The sequence below is a fragment of the Propithecus coquereli genome, unplaced genomic scaffold, assembly GCF_000956105.1.
Source record: "Propithecus coquereli isolate 6110/MARCELLA unplaced genomic scaffold, Pcoq_1.0 Scaffold251, whole genome shotgun sequence".
NCBI classification, from domain to species: domain Eukaryota; kingdom Metazoa; phylum Chordata; class Mammalia; order Primates; family Indriidae; genus Propithecus; species Propithecus coquereli.
The window spans coordinates 2,348,428-2,366,070 of record NW_012148075.1 but is presented as its reverse complement, the minus strand read 5'-3'; the positions used below and the strand labels follow the sequence as shown (position 1 = coordinate 2,366,070).

Below are 17,643 nucleotides of genomic sequence, written 5' to 3'. Positions count from 1 at the left end.
CCGGGCATGGTGGCGCATGCCTGTAGTCTCAGCTACTCGGGAGGCAGAGGCAGGAGAATCACTTGAGCCCAGAAGTTTGAGGTTGCTGTGAGCTAGGCTGACGCCATGGCACTCTAGCCCGGGCAACACAGTGAGACTCTGTCTCAAAAAAAAAAAAAAAAGAAATTAAAAATGTTAAAGAGTGTCTATAACCTAAAATATTAAAAACATTTAAATATTCCTCTTAGCCTACAATCAGGGCTTTGGCATTAAAGGTTTTAAGAGAAATCCTAAGGCATCAACCAGCAAGATTTAAAAACTATGCAGAGCTGACTGTCATGAAAACATTGGAAGCTCATAAAGATCCTCATAAGGAGGTAAGTTACCTGAGACTTAAATTATTTTATTCTCATTATTGCATGAAACATGTAAATGTTGTATAAAATGTACTCTTATTAATCATTTTCTTGATGAACATTTACTTTGATATTCAAAGTAACACCTGATTCAAGTTGTGAACATATTCTTTTTTCTGTTAAATGAATTATGTTGATATTATGGCCTTTCACCTAAAATAGGGCTAGCTCTAGGAAATGATTTATCTAATTTCATTTTCTCCTTCACTTCACTTTTAGTTTTCTACTTAGAATTCACCAGTCTTATCTTCACTTTCCATGTAGCAATAAGGATTTGATTATTTTAAGTGATTAATGGAGGTGACAAATCATTGTTATTTTTAAGTGGCAAATTGCGTATAGGAGCTATATATATGTTACAAGTTTATTCAATAAAGGAATAAGGATGTTCGCTTCAGCAGGACATACACTAAAATTGGAACGATACAGGGAAGATTAGCATGGCCCCTGCACAAAGATGACACAAATTCGTGAAGCATTCCATATTTTTCAGCCTCCAGTTGACAAAGAATAAAAAACCAGGGCCTTAAGTCATACAAGAACAAAGAAATTAATTCTGCCAACAAACTGAATGAGTTTAGAAGCAGATTCTTGCTCAGTGAGGTCTCCAGACAAAAATATAGCCCAGTTACTATCTGGATTGAGTCTTGTCAGATCCTGACCAGAGACCTGGATTCCTGGCCCACAGAAACTGTGAGATAATGAGTATGTGTTATAGTAGGAAAAAAAAAAAAAGTAATGAGGATACCTTTCATGAAAAATTTCTGTAAACCTGTTTCATTACTTTGTAGTCATGATATCTCCCCCTCTACACCAGTGACATTGATTAAATAACCATGAGAATTTTTATTATAATTTCAGAAAGAATTAGAAAAGGAAATTTCAAATAAGACTACATTTCTAAGAAAAAGCACCTGAGTAATAACATTAAGTATCTCTGGTAGAACCAAGACATTAGCAAAAAGAAAGTTAAAATAGCAGTGAGATAAGATGAATCAAAGCCAAATGCAAGAGCTACAACCATAAAACTTTAAGAAGAAAGCAGAGATGTAAATCTTTGTTATTTTGGAGTAGGCAGTGGTTTCTTAATATAAATCCAAAAGCAGAAGCAACTAATTAAAAAAACAAATAAATTGGACTTCATCAAAATTAAAAACTGTTGTGCTTCAAAGGATACTATCAGGAAAGTGAAAATACAACTCACAGAATGGGAGAAAAATTTCGCAGCTCATATAACTGATAAGGTACTAGTATCTGTAATATATAAAAGTAGTCTTGCAATGCAACAGTGAAAAGACAACCCAGTTTTTTAAATGGGCAAAGAATCTGAATAGACATTTATCCCAAAATTTATAAATGTCAATAAGCACATGAAAAGATGCTCAATACTATTAGTCATTAGGAAAATGCAGCTAAAACTACAATGAGATAACACTTAACATCCACAAGGAAGACAGATGGTAAATGTTGGTGAGGATGTGGAGAAATTGAAGCCGTTGGGGTAATTTACTTTTTTAAAAGATTTCACTGTGAACCTTCTAGGAGAATGAATCATAACTTTTAAATCTATCTGGATTTTTATACAGCTTTTTTAAATTCAGCTGGTATTTAGTAGTGATAAGTCTATAGCGTCTCACTGAAAGTTTAAAAAGCACTATTTAATATTTGTAGTTTGGTTATACACTTTCTAATCCAAATAAGGCCTGTAGCATCCCTATTTTTACAAAATATAAAATTGACATTTTTAAGGTGTTACAGCTGAAATTAGCCCTAGGTCTTCTGACTTCTGGTGTATTTTTTTTCAATGTATTTTCTACTGTACCTTTCTAAGCACCTTTCATCAATTAAAATCATAAATGAGACACTGACAGAGTAGCATAAAAAGCAATTATTTTTATATGTTTTTAAGATCATCTTTAGAGATTGCAGATTCTAATAAGAAGATAGACAACCATTTCTTCTCCTCACTGCAAAACCAGTGTTTTACCCTCCCCAAGCTCACTACAAAAGGAAAGAAACTCATTATGAAAAGAAGGGGGAATAGTATGTTAACTTTTGGTAACACATTAATGATAAGTTTTTTATTTTATTCCTTATTAATGTGATATAAAGGGTACTAGCACTCCTTAAGATGAGAGTTATTAATAATGAGCAGGGCCTCCAGCATAGCTGAGGCAGGAGACTCCATTCACATTATACTCTAGGCAAATAGAGCCTCCACACCCTGGCACAGCTAGATCAAAATTTTATTTAAAAACTACTTTTGCCAACAGTAAAAGAACACAAAAGAAGAGAGAAAGGTGTAATAAAGCCCCATATATCCATCATCTAGCTTCAACAGTATTGACATTTTGCCAATCTGTTTTATCTGTACCCTCACCTTTTATATGTGTGGATTTACTGTATTTTCAAAGCAAATTCCAAATATCATGTCATATTAAATACTTCATGAAATTTATACTTACGGAACATAATATAATGTTTTAAAAATTACTTTCTGGCTTAATTTCCTGTTTGTTTTAGGTGGTGAGATCTGCTGAGGAAGCAGCATCAGTATTGGCCACTTCAATTAGTCCAGAGCAGTGCATCAAAGTGCTTTGTCCTATCATCCAAACTGCAGATTACCCAATTAATCTGGCTGCAATCAAAATGCAAACAAAAGTAATAGAGAGAGTGTCCAAGGAAACTCTTAACCTGCTTTTGCCAGAGATTATGCCAGGCCTAATACAGGTAAGCAACAAAGCTTGGAGGAATAAGCTATGACACAGTAGGGGTTTGGTTATTTTAGGTACTTTCCAGGCAGAACTAGTGGCATGATCAAGCCTTCCTGCTGTCTGTGATGTTCAGGACAAAGACTTCCCATAACTAGCCAGGGTGGATGTGAGTGTAGTAAAATATACATAACATAAAATTTACCATTTAACCATTTTTAAGTGTACAATTTAGTGACATAAAATATATTCACAAAGTTGTACAGCCCTCTCTACTATCCATATCTAGACCTTTTTTACCATCCAAAACCGAAACTCTATACCCATTAATCAGTAACTCCCCATTCCTCCCTCCCTCCCAGCCCCTGGTACCTCTATTCTGCTTTCTGCTAGGTTTCTCATATAAGTGGAATTATACCATATTTGTCCTTTTATGTCTGCCCTGTTTCACTTAGCATAATGTTTTCAGGTTTCATCCATGTTGTAGCATGTATCAGAATTTCATTCCTTTTTATGTCTGAATAATATGCTGTTTATGTGTATACTATAGTTTATCCATTCATCTGTTGATGTTTATTCATTTATCTGTTGATTGTTTCCTTTTTTATTACATAAATACTGCAATGAACTTCTTGTATTATCTTCTTGTACTTCTATGTATACATCTAGAAGCAGAATTTCTAGGTGTTGCCAGATTTCTCTCAAAAATGGTTATGCTAATTTACAGTTATAGATGTAATGTGTATTTCTCTATCCACACAAACCCATGCATGTAAACATTTGAACAAAATGGGATTATATTTTGTAACATGCTTTCATTAACTTAACCATATATCGTGAACTCTTTTCATTTAGTAAATAATATTTTACAATGTAATTTTAATGGCTGACTAATATTACATGTGTATATTTAAACTTCTTCAAGGCTGAGCACAGTGGCTCACACCTGTAATTCTAAAATACTCTAGGAGGCCAAGGCAGGAGGATCATTTGAGCCCAGGAGTTTGAGGTTGCAGTGAGCTATGATGAAGCCACTGCACTTCAGCCCAGGCAACAGAGCGAGACACTTGTCTCAAAGAAAAAAAAAAACCTCTCCTAAAGAGAATTAATCATTCATTATTTTGTATATCTATAGTATCATATTTGTAATTCTATTCTAAGTTTAATATTACTCACTAAATTGTGAGGTCCTAAGATAAGATCCAAATCTCTTTTTCTGTCTATGCTTTCGTGCTAAACAAATGTTTGCTAGATGAATAACTCAGAGTATGAAGATACTAGCAAAGAGCTGTTGTGGCTTTAAGTTCTTGTAAATTTCTTATTTTCTCTCATGTTAGCTTGGTGCAAAATCTTATAGCATACCTAATTTTTGGGAATAGGTATCGTACCTATCAGAAAAGCCCAAGAACTCTAATGAATTTAAATATTAGCATTTTAATTTTTTGCTATAAACTATTAAAATTAGGATATATAGGTAATAGGACCTGAGCAAGGAGAGGCAAGAAGACAATGGCAATATAGTTTTTGAATGCCTGTAAGTTTTCTCACCAAATGTTATCTCACTTAGCAACTAGGATTGCATACAAAAAACATCTTCAGCAAAATTAGGGAAAGATATCCAAGTGAACCCCGGAATAATGAGCAGATGGAACCAAACCATCACCAGCACTAGCAGCAAATTCCCCTGAGGATCTCAGTGGTATGGAAAAGTGTAAAGGAAAATCAAAAGTTACTGTTAAGGCCCTGGTGCCGATATGTGCTCTCTTGCCCTTCTGTCTTCTGCCATGGGATGACAGCAACAAGGCCCTCACCAGATGCCGGTACCTTGATATTGGACTTCCCAGCCTCCAGAACCATGAGAAATAAATTTCTTCTCTTCATAAATTAAAGAAAAAAAAGACTCTGGTGCCAGAGAATCACACAAGTGCTCACCCCTAAAAGAGAGATCCCTATTCTGAGTGAAGAACTAATATGCATGATTGAAATGAGAAAAAATTACAGGTGAAGACAGAGATACTGTAGGAAGACCAGATCACATTGGGGTAGCCTGGATCCTCAAGACTTTTAGAAATACCTCACAGAATTTCCCTTCCAGAAAGAGCTTCTCATTTTGGAAGAACTCCCTGGAATAGAGTCTACACCGAGCTCATATGACAGCAGTACTGTGGCAGAGGTGGCTACACAGAAAGACCATATTTTTTAATACTTGAAGATAACAAGAAGGAGGAATCCTGCAGCAGTAAAGCTAGAAAAGCTTTCATAGCCCAATGCCACCCTACTACACAGAAAATTTCTCTTAAAATATAGAATATATTTAAGCCCATTTCAGTTACATATGAGTGACAGAAAAGGGTTATAGGGGTCAAGCCCCATACAAAGATATTACCCACCCCTCCACCTCAAAAAAAGAGGAAGAAAATAATGGCCTGAAGTGTACCTACAATGAAGGTACACTAGAAAAATATGGCCACAAAGCAAATGGAAACATAACCCAAATTTAAGAAAAAAGGTAAAAAAAAAAAAAAAAAAGTAAGAAAACAATAGGAGCTAATAAAAAGCATGAATCCAAATTTTTAAGCTTATAAAAGGGAGAATTAGACAATAGGTAAATTTAAAAACAGAGCAGTCAGAGCTCAAGGAAGAATTTTTTTACTGTAAATGCCTAGTCGGATATACCCTAAAGATGAAAGAAACCACCAACAAATCTTGAACTGCCTTCAATATATTCATAGTTAGGAAAAATAATGAGATAGTTATTTTATAGAATAACTATATTGGTTATTCTATATTCTGTAGTTAATTAGTATAAAATAGGAATAACATTGGTACCTATATATATATGTCAGGATAAAGCAAATAATGGTGGTATAAAAAAAAAGAAGTAAATCTTAAAATCTTAACTTTGAATTGTTTTTTTCAGAATGAAATTATTATTTAATTTCTTATCTCAAAAAATGTTTCCTAGACATGTCCTCTGAATCAATATCAACCCAGTAACAGTGAGCATCCCTACCCAGATTATGGTCTCCAAATACCATTTTCCACTCAAAGGAGTCAGGTGTCTTTGGAAAAATGACTGGTTTCAGGTTTGGAGCAGGAAATGTACAAAATGAGCTTGGAAAGTCTTGTGTCTGAAAGCAAGAAAACAATTTGAGGGTCAAAAAGAATAATGCTACAATGAATTAAAATACATCAGATTTTAAAATGAAATTCATGAGTTCATATTGATACTAATAATTGGCCAACTTTGAAGGTTACCGGGACACTAACTTATTATTCTCAAAATTGGTTAATAAAGTGAAAGAATCAAATAGCCTACCGACCCTATTTTCAGGATAACCACCACGTATTTGATGAGATAAAGAATTTCAGAAGAATTCCAGTTAGTAAATGCAGAAGAAATTATTGACTTATAAAACTACCATTTTTGTTCTTTAACCTGTTGGTTTATTTTTTTTTAAATGAACATTTTGGGGCTCCATTGAAACAATAAATGTATGAAGTGTTTTCTAATGGTTGCTAAAACACAGAGGTGAAAAGATGATGGGGACGGGTATATAAGGAAGCGATTAAATTAACAACACCTAAACCTACTGATCAATCTTAACATCACTGAAGGCCAAACAACTAGACATCATGTGTCTTTCGATGAGATGCGCAACCTTTAAAAAGTCTTCTTCCCTAAAATAATTGAACCTAAATCTAATCAAGCCTCTTAGTTTAACTGTCATTTTAAAGGAAGTTCAGAAAATAGAGAAACATGTTAAATTGCACCTTAAAGATGCATTCAGTCAAATTCAGAATTTGGAATTTCCTTTCTTGTAGGAAATTCTACAAGAAAAATTGCCAAATTCCTTTAATAAAGAAGTGGCATGAAAAAAGGGGGAGAAGAGGTTAATGACTGTTACAGATTTAAAGAATCTTACAAGCCTAATCAACTTGAAAAAGAAGAACAAAATTGGAGGACTCACACTCTTGATTTCAAAACTTACTACTAAGCTACAGTAATGAAGACAGTGTGATACCGCCATAATAATAGACTTATAGATCAATGGTCTAGAATCCAGAATCTGAAAATAACCCTGACATTTATGGTCAATTGACCACAGTTTTTTGGGGGAAAGAACAGTATTTTTAACAAATGGTGCTGGAACAACTGGGCATCCATGTGAAAAAGAATGAAGTTGAACCCCTGCATCACACCATATACAAAAATTAAGGAGTGATGACACAGAAAATGGCAGAGTAAGGAGCTTGAAGAATTGATTGCTCCAGTCTGGGCAGTGTGGCTCAAACCTGTAATCCTAGCACTTTGGGAGGATCACTTGAGGACAGGAGTCTGAGACCAGCCTGAGCAAGACCCCATCTCTACAAAAAATAGAAAAATTAACTAGGCGTGGTGGCGTGTGCCTATAGTCCCAGCTACTCGGGAGGCTGAAGCAGGAAGATTGTTTGAGCCCAGGAATTTGAGGTTGCAATGAGCTATGATGATGCCACTGCACTCTAGCTCAGGCAACAGAACAAGATGCTGTTCTCAGAAAAAAATAAAAAATTTAAATAAAAAAGAAGGAAAATTAATTCCTTCACCTAAGCACCTTAGCAAAAACGGATAGAATCAACTTTTTGAAACTCTAGGATCTAACCAAAAACAGCAACTAAGGGAGTGTAATAAAAGAAAGAGGCTGCTAAAATTCAGTAAGAAAGTTACTGCCTGCCATTCACCCTACCTTGGGGACAGTGGCCCACATTTGTCGTACAGCTTGCTGATGCAAGGAGAGACAACATGAACCTTATTCTCAAAAAATTATGGTTATGTGTTTGATTCTCTGGCATTCCCTGAGAGACTGGCACAAAGACTGTCCTTTGTTTTGCCTCCCCTCAGGCTGAAGTGGGTTCCAAAGTGGCATCTGTCAAAAACATTTACAGACATACACTACCCGTAGCCACCTGAGGCAAAGAGAGCAGACAGGGCAAGCAGCAGACAGGCAGAGAAGCCTGGAAAGGAAAGGAGAAGGCTGGGGAAGAAGATACTTGGTGGAATAGGGCTTTGAAGTGTCATGAATACTAGGGAATCCACCAGAATTATGTTCAGAAAAGACCTTAAAGGACCCTAGGCTTAGACCTCTCGATGATCTTTGGGACCCATACAAGCAGGTAGTGAAGGCTAACAAGAGTGGTAGGCAGCCTCACTAGGCATTGAATGACTACCCCAACTCAGAGTCAATCTGCAAAGACTGGGAGAGTTAGCTTTGTTGTTGTTGTTGTTGTTGTTGTTGTTGTTTTTCTCAGCATATTATCGAGGTACAAATGTTTAGGTTACATATGTTACCTTTGCCCCACCTGAGTCAGAGCTTCAAGCATGTCCATCCCCCAGATGATGCGCACCGCACCCATTAAGTGTGTGCTTTGTTTTTTTTTTTTTTACTCCAGGCTTTTAAGGAAATCTCTGTCAGGTCACTAGCTGACCACCGAGATAACAAACTTCAATGACCACACACCATAAACAAAAATGAACTCAAGTCAATCAATGATCTAAATATAGGAAATGTATCTTAGAAGAAAACATAGGGATAAATCTTTATGACCTTAGATTTGGCAGTGATTGTTAGATATGACACCCAAAACATCAACAAAAAATGAAACATAGATCAATTGGACTTCATCAAAATTAATAACTTTTGTTCATCACACAACATTATCAAGAAAGTAAAAAGACAACCTACATAATGGGAGAAAATTTTTTCAAATTATATATCTAATAAGGGTCTACTATCCAGAACATATGTATATAAAGAACTCTTGGCCAGGCGCGGTGGCTCATGCCTGGATTCCTAGCACTCTGGGAGGCCGAGGCGGGTGGATCGCTCAAGGTCAGGAGTTTGAGACCAGCCTGAGCAAGAACGAGACCCCGTCTCTACTAAAAAATAGAAAGAAATGATCTGGACAACTAAAATATATATATATATATATAAATTAGCCGGGCATGGTGGCGCATGCCTGTAGTCCCAGCTACTTGGGAGGCTGAGGCAGGAGGATCGCTTGAGCCCAGGACTCTGAGGTTGCTGTGAGCTAGGCTGACACCACAGCACTCTAGCCTGGGCAACAGAGCAAGACTCTGTCTCAAAAAAAAAAAAAACTCTTATAACTCAACAACAAAAAGACAAATTATTTTTAAATGAGCAAAGAACTTAAATAGACACTTCTTCAGAGAAGATATACAAATGGCCAAGAAGCACATGAAAACATGGTTGGTATCATTAGTCATTAGGGAAATGTGTGTCAAAACTACAATGAGGCCCGGGCTCGGTGGCTCACGCCTGTAATCCTAGCTCTTTGGGAGGCCGAGGCGGGCGGATTGTTTGAGCTCAGGAGTCCAAAACCAGCCTGACCAAGAGCGAGACCCCGTCTCTACTAAAAATAGAAAGAAATTAATTGGACAACTAAAAATATATAGAAAAAACTAGCCGGGCATGGTGGCGCATGCCTGTAGTCCCAGCTACTCGGGAGGCTGAGGCAGGAGGATCCCTTGAGCCTAGGAGTTTGAGCTAGGATGACACCACGGCACTCTAGCCCGGGCAACATAGTGAGACTCTGTCTCAAAAAAAAAAAAAAAAAAACTACAGTGAGATACCACTTCACACCCAGTGGGATGGCTATAATCAAAAGAATGAAAATAACAAATGTTGATGGGGATGTACAGAAATTGGAACCTTCATACATTGCTGGTAGAAATGTAAAGTGGCATAGTTCTTGTGGAAAACAGTTTGGCGTTCCTCAAAAAGTTATAAAATTATCGTATAACCCAGCAGTTCCACTCCCTGGCATATACCGAAGAGAAGTCAAAGCAGATACTTAAATAAGTAGTTATACTTGAATGTTCATAGCAGCACTATTCATAATAGCCAAAAGGTGAAAAGAATTCAAATGTTCATTTTGACTGATAAATGGATAAATAGAATGGCATATCATACAATGAAATATTAATATTATCCAGCCATAAATAGGAGTGAAGCACTGATATATGCTACAACACGTATGAACCTCAAAACATGCCAAGGCCAGGCACAGTGGCTCACACCTATAATCCTAGCACTTTGGGAGGCCAAGGCAGGAGGATCTCTTGAGGCCAGGAGTTCAAGACCAGCCTGAGCAACATAACAAAGCCCTATCTCTACAAAAAATAGAAAAATTAGCTAGGTGTGGTGGCATACACCTGTAGTCCTAGCTACTCAGGAGGCTAAGACAGGAGGATTGCTTAAGCTTAGGAGTTGAAGGCACAATGAACTATGATGGCACCACTGCACCGTAGCCTGGGCAACAGAGACTGTGTCTTTAAAAAAAAAAAATGCCAAATGAAAGAAGCCGGACCAAAAAAGTCACATAGTATATGCTTCCATTTATATGAAATATCCAGGATAGGTAAATTTATAGATATTGGGGGTGGGAGTAGTGACTGCTTAATGGGTACAGGCATATTTTTCAAGTAATGAAAGTGTTTTGGAACTTGATAGATATGGTGATTGTACAACAGTGTGAACATACTAAATGCCATTGAATTGTATATTTTAAAATGGTTAATTTTATGTTATGTGAATTTCACCTCAATAAAAAATATTAACTGAAAATGGGTCAAAGACCAAAATGTAAAAACTCTAAAATGCTTAGAAGAAAACATAGGCATACATCCTTGTCACCTTGAATTGGGCGATGATTTCTTAGATAATACACCAAAAGCAATTATAACAAAAAACATAGACAAAATTGAACATCATCAAAATTAAAAACTTTTGTGCTTTAAAGGACACCATCAAGAAAGTGAAAAGACAATGAAGGCAACCTACACAATGGGACAAAATTTTTGTAAATCATAAATCTGAGAAGGGACTTGTATCTACAATATATAAAGAACTCATGCAACTGAATAATAGAAAGGAGCGCTGCCCACGGTGGCTTGTGCCTGTAATCCCCCTCTCTGGGAGGCGAGGTGGGAGGATCGCTTGAGCTCAAGAGTTCGAGACCAGACCAGGTCTGAGCAAGAGTGAGACCAAGTCTCTACAAAAAAATAGAAAAATTAGCCAAGTATTGTGGGTGCACCTGTAGTCCCAGCTACTCAGGAGGCTGAGGCAGGACGATCGCTTGAGCCCAGGAGTTTGAGGTTGCAGTGAGCTGTGATGACACCGCTGTACTCTAACCAGTGCTACAGAGCGAGACTCTGTCTCCAAAAATAACAATGGTAATAATAGAAAGGAAAATGACCAATTTAAAAATGGGCAGAGCATCTTGTAGTGGATTGAATGGTGACCCCAAAGATATCAGGTCTTAATCTCTGGAACCTGTAAATGTTACCTTATTTAGATACCGGATCTTTGCAGATATGATAAAGTTAAGGATCTTGAGATGAGATATAATAATTCTGGGTTGTCCTGGCGATCCCTAAATGCTATGTTAAGAGTCCATATGAGAGGTAGAAGGAGGTTATACACACACATACACAATGGAGAAGGTGATGTGAAGATGGGGACAAAAATTGAAGTGATTTGACCTTAAAACAAGGAATACCAGCTTGAGGTTTGTGGTAATTGTTACAACAGCCACAGGAAACTAATAGAGGCTGAGTAGACATTTCTCCGAAGTCAGCCTCCTGAATGCAACCTGATAACTCTGATGTCACTCCCTGCTTAAAGCCCTTCAGGGTTTTCCATTGACAGAACAAGTCCATATGTCTTGCTGCAGCTCTCCCAGCTGGCCACTGCCTACCCTTCCCTCCTACCCCATGTGTTCCAATTATAATGAATTTATTTAATTCATAGACAGCACTGAGCTCTCTCTCACTATGGGGTCATTGCATATGTACTTTTCTCTGTCTGGTATACTCGACCTCATCCCCCTTTGTTTTAATTTATTCTTGTCATCCTTCAGATCTCAATTTAAAACACTGTCTCTGCAAAGTATTTTCTGACTATCACATTCCTAATCCCACTCTGCCCACAATATCTCCTCCTGCCATGTGATTCTGTAACTGTTCTGAGACGAGATAGTGTGTATCTTGTTGGACACTGAACATTATTTAGCTGGCCTGTACTTGTCACATAACAGGCACTTAAATATTTGAATACTGAAAGCAGTATTCTTTGTAATAGGAAAAATTTAGCAGGAGGAAGGTTGCAGGGGAGGAGGACTTAAACTTACGACAGCATAGAATGGCTAAATTAGGAAACATACAAAATGGATGCCTCATATTGTGAAGACCATATAGAAATACTATAGAACTACATCATAATTACAACTGTATAAAAATGATGAGATAAAATAAAATTAACATAGTTTGATTTTATTACTTTTATTATGAAGAATGTATTTTAGCTGGATATCTATTGATATTTTAATATTTTTGCAGTTGTTTTAGAAAGATTAAATGATCAGGATTTTAGTGGAGATGAACTCTGTTTTTCCCAGGGTAAAATGTACATATACATTCAGAAAATTGATTCAAAAATACTTTATGGATAAGATTTCTGTGGACCATTGCAATAGAGTAAATAGTGTGATCAAAAGCATAAGCGGGAGATGGACAGGGAAAGGGGAGATGTCGGTCAAAGGGTACAAAGTTTCTGTTAGAAAGGAGGAATAGGTTTGTTCTAGTGATATATATTGCACAGCATGGTTAATAATAGTGTATAGTTAATAGTATATAGTTATAGTTAATAATAATGTGTATTTCAAAATAGCTAAAAGAATGGATTTTAGATGTTCTCACCACAAAGAAATAGTAAGTAGCTGAAGTGATGGATATGTTAATTAGCCTGATTTGTTTATTCCGTAATGTACATGTATCAAAATATCACATTGTACCCCATAAATATATACAGTTACTATTTGTCAATTAAAAAAAACTTCAAAAAATTTTTAAGAATAAAGTGAGGTCATTAATGCCCCCCCACCAAAAAAGCATAAGGGATATAGTTTGCATAGACTGGATTTATTTGAGAAAAGAGCAGGGACGGAACAGACACAGTGCCTAATCAGACCTGGACCGTAGGAGTACCTTGACTGCCAAACCAAATAGTTTAAGTTTTACTAGATATGAGGAGCTGTTGACTGCCTTAAAGCTAAATGCTCTAGGAAAGGTAGTCTGGAGACTTTTTACAGGCTGAATTGGCAAGAGGGCAGCCTCTGAGTCAGAGAGGCGCTGCTTTCCAGGCTACGTAAGAAAGAACCTGATAAAGAGGACTAATGTTAGGCTGAGGGTGCAGTAGGAGGAGTGAAAGGGAAGAAGGGCATGTCTATGCCTGAAAAGGTTGAAAAGTCAACTTGGGTCAGCAGAGTTTTCTCTCCTGTGTTTGCTTGAGATCTCATCTTTGAGTTACATCTTCTGTCTGTGTTGAAAAGGTAATTTTCTCAGATCACCCAGGAGTACTAACGATAGACTTTTCTCCCTAGGGTTATGATAATTCAGAAAGCAGTGTTCGGAAAGCTTGTGTCTTCTGCCTGGTGGCTGTTCATGCAGTAATTGGTGATGAACTAAAACCACATCTCAGTCAACTCACTGGCAGTAAAGTAAGTAATGCTGCTTTGTTTTAAAGATGGTGGCTAAGTACATTCTTCAAAGTTTAGTTCTATGTGTGGGTTAAAGGGTAAATTTGTTATTCTGCTTTTAATAAGTCAGGCTTTGAGTATACAACTTCCCCTTAATCCTCCTGTTTTGCATTTTATCTGTTTCTGCTCTAACATTTGTCACTCAGGTGAAGTCAGCAGTTTGGTAGGGTGGTTGGTAGATTTCTGTGAGAGAAAATGCCTACAGCTTCTGGTTATTTATGAAAGCCAGCTAACTCCTTTCCCACTCCCACACCCAAATTGTTACCCCCAAGGACTGTTTACTTCAGAATAAATAGATTGTTGTGATTGTATGTTCACGGATTACTTTATATCTCCCAAAATACGGAACACTTGAACATTTTAAAAATTTTCCCCTTAAGAACTATGGTAATCAAATATTTGTTCCTTTTTCTATTATTATGATCCAAATTAATGGTGACTTTTACTTGGTATATTAAAATAAAAATTTCTGATTAGTCCTTAACACTTAAAAAAATAACTAAGTCTTGCTTTCCTCATTTCATTGGTACCACCAGAACTTTGAAATTTGTTCTAGAGGGTGAGGATAAACTATGATTGTCGAATTATGGCTTATGAACCAGTTAGCAAGGAGCATTCACCTTCCTTCAAAGAATTTCCCAAAATTCTAATAATTGTCATTACTATGGTCAAGTTTATCTTTCTAATAGCAAAAAGGCAGAATAAAAATACACACAAAGAAAAATGAGCTCAGGTACACATCTTACATTAAAGTATCTATACAAGTTATAGATTAAAGCAATGATTCTTAACCCTTTCTTGGTTACAGACTACTTTGAGATTTAGGTAAAATCTCATCTCAAGAAACTTAAATACAGTGCTTGCTTCGGTAGTACATATACTAAAATTGGAACGATACAGACAAGATTAGCATGGCCCCTGCGCAAGGATGGCACGCAAATTCGTAAAAAAGAAATTAATAAAAATAAAAAAAAAGAAAATTAAATACATATGAAAAATTTTAGATGTAGGATTCAGGGTTCAGGGATCCCCTGAATCCCACGAACACCAGGTTAAAAACTCTTGTATCGGCTGGGCGCGGTAGCTCACGCCTGTAATCCTAGCCCTCTGGGAGGCCGAGGCGGGCGGATTGCTTGATCTCAGGAGTTCGAAACCAGCCTGAGCAAGAGCGAGACCCCGTCTCTACTAAAAATAGAAAGAAATTCATTGGACAACTAAAAATATATAGAAAAAAATTAGCCGGGCATGGTGGCACATGCCTGTAGTCCCAGCTACTTGGGAGGCTGGGGCAGGAGGATCGCTTAAGCCCAGGAGTTTGAGGTTGCTGTGAGCTGGGATGCCACGGCACTCTAGCCCGGGCAATACAGTGAGACTCTGTCTCAAAAAAAAAAAAAAAAAACAAACTCTTGTATCAAGGGGTTAATGTTAAAAAAGCAAACCTTCAGAAACAATTAAAAGTCAGCGCTTTATCAGAATATTAGGCCCCCAGTAATACTGTTATATAGGAAGACAATAGGTAGGTGGAAAAAATATTTTTAAATAACATTAGATGAAAAAAGTAGAACACAGAATTGTACATGCATTGGTTACAAACTTCATAAAAACATAATCTCATGCTGGTAAAGAATGCAAACTGACAGAAATCAAAACCATTCTTATTAGATTGGCAGTAGCATGGTGGTCTGAGATCTTGGGTCCTGGAACCCAGTTGCCTGGGCCCACTTCTTACCCACCCCTGTGACCTGAGGCAGTAACCTAACCATTCTGTATCTTGATTTCCTCAACTGTAAAATGGGGAAATAAAGAGATAATGTAAAGCACATTATGTAACACAGTGCTCAGATGTTTGTCATATTGTTTTAATGGTGACTTCTTTTTCTGAGTTTACTTTAGTATTTTATATTTTATCACTACAACATTTTTGAAAAATCAGGATACTCAGTCATGAAAAAACTCTAAGACTTAAAAGAAAACTTTTTTGTAATTCTTAATTATCAACAATAACTTGGGCATTATAATAACCCCCAGCCTAAAATCTATCTTTCAAAGCTCACACATATATACAATTTTTTTTAATGAGCATCTTATCATAATTTAGAGCAGCTTGCTCAAATGACGTATGTTTGGTTTGAATCTGCAGATGAAGCTACTGAATCTTTACATCAAACGTGCACAAACAGGTTCTGGAGGAGCTGATCCCACTACTGATGTTTCTGGACAAAGTTAGCGAAGCTCATCAAAGTGAACCAGGTCTCTCAAAGAAAGGACAGACAGACCACCCTCATCAATGATAGGAAATTCTCAAATACATCTTTTGGAACTTAACCATTGTTTCCTAGTTTTAGTTTTTTGTTTTGTTTCATTTTGTATTTTCTGTAACAGAGAGTTACCCTCAGTCTGCATGTAACTTTTATGGTAGTTATTCCAAATTCAAGAAGAAGCAGTATTAACATCAATTGATCAATACAAAGTAATTTTTAATCTAATTCATCATTTCACATGTTTGTACTTCTTTGTCTTCCCATTAACCTTTGCCAGTGTTATGATTGTATAAATTTTTTAAAATGCTGGTTAAACAGGAATGCTTAAAGCTTTAAAAGTTTAACAGTCTAAAACTTTTTTTTGCCTTTATTCAACTGCAGAATAATATTTTTATTGCTATTTTGAGTTTTGTTCCGTATCATGTCCTATGCTAGAAATACTGAAATGATGTGAAACAAAGCAGGACTAATTTGAACTTCAGCTGGACTCTGTTGGTATGGTGGTGATACATGTCATAGTTGCAACTTCTTTGGGGCGATCTTAAGACCTCAAAGACGTATGTTACAGAATCGGCCAGTTCTGTAAACCTGATATTGTTTGTTGGTTGTTGATCTTGCCATCTTTATTTAAAACCGTGTCCCTTCTATGATCCCTTGAGAAAGCTGCACCAAATCATCTGCCTGTTTTTTTCTTGATACTTATTGAAATAGAAGGTTTTATTGCAGGGTTTTTTGGTTTGTTTATCTTTGTTGTGATGATGCTTTTTTTGTATTTATTAATATCAAATTCACTTATGAATAAACTTGATAATGGAAACAGACAAAAAAAAATCAAGTGCATGTGTGTCCTTGACTGTCTTCTGTTTCTCACTTAATAAACAAACTAATTATTGAGACATGGAAGTCGACCAGCACCTTTTCTTTAAATGGTGGAACCTGGTTTCCTTTTACCATGAAATTGTCTTACTTGAAAACATTGATCCTGATGAGAGAGAAGATGGTGCCAAGGCTATCTTTGTATAATGGGCTCAAATTCTCTACCTCTTCAGGGCTAATACTTTTAACTGAGCTGCTGCCTATAGTGTCTTTTGGGAAACTACTTAAAGGGTGATTTTGTGTTAGCTTTTAACAAGTTTTTTTAATCACCTTTTGCTACACCTGTTCTTTTCATGTGCAGCCAACTTTCAGAAATTACCAGTTTTGGTGAAAGGCCAAATTAGATAATTTGGAACCAGGATACTAATGATTTCTCGTCTTGACTATTTTTTTTTTTTTTTAAATCCTAACATAACGTGAATTTGATTGGAAAGGCAAATAGCTATTAGGGAAGCAGTTTGCTATTGTTACAGAGTTATCTGTACTTTCTTTGTTTAATTGAAAAAATGTAGAAATGTATGTAAAGAATTTAAGACAAGAGTACTGAATGGATGATTTGTCATAGGCTTTCCCCTTTGTTTCTGTTCTAGCAGCAGGAAAATATAGTTTCTCTAAATCCTCTCCCTCTTACCTGTAACAATTTTGTTTTCTACTGTTAATTACATTGTGTATTTATAGTTCTATGCTTACTGTTGTGCATATACTGGCAATAAAACTGTACATAACATTACTTGAAAAAATGTATATCATTTTTTCTGTCTCACTGTGTAAGAGTCACTTATAACCAAGGTGTGTGTGTGTGTG

At 36.4% G+C, this 17,643-nt stretch overlaps 1 protein-coding gene across 1 annotated transcript in view; it reads left to right on the top strand.

The window, feature by feature from the left end:
• CLASP2 (cytoplasmic linker associated protein 2) overlaps nucleotides 1-16,794 on the top strand; it is a 196,750-nt gene extending 179,956 nt beyond the window's left edge. Inside the window, exons 36-39 of the mRNA XM_012646884.1 lie at nucleotides 228-356; nucleotides 2,919-3,125; nucleotides 13,547-13,663; nucleotides 15,843-16,794. Coding sequence (XP_012502338.1) covers nucleotides 228-356; nucleotides 2,919-3,125; nucleotides 13,547-13,663; nucleotides 15,843-15,929 — 540 coding nt within the window. The 3' untranslated portion in view covers nucleotides 15,930-16,794. The remainder of the gene's footprint in view (nucleotides 1-227; nucleotides 357-2,918; nucleotides 3,126-13,546; nucleotides 13,664-15,842) is intronic.
• Nucleotides 16,795-17,643: the final 849 nt, after the last annotated feature.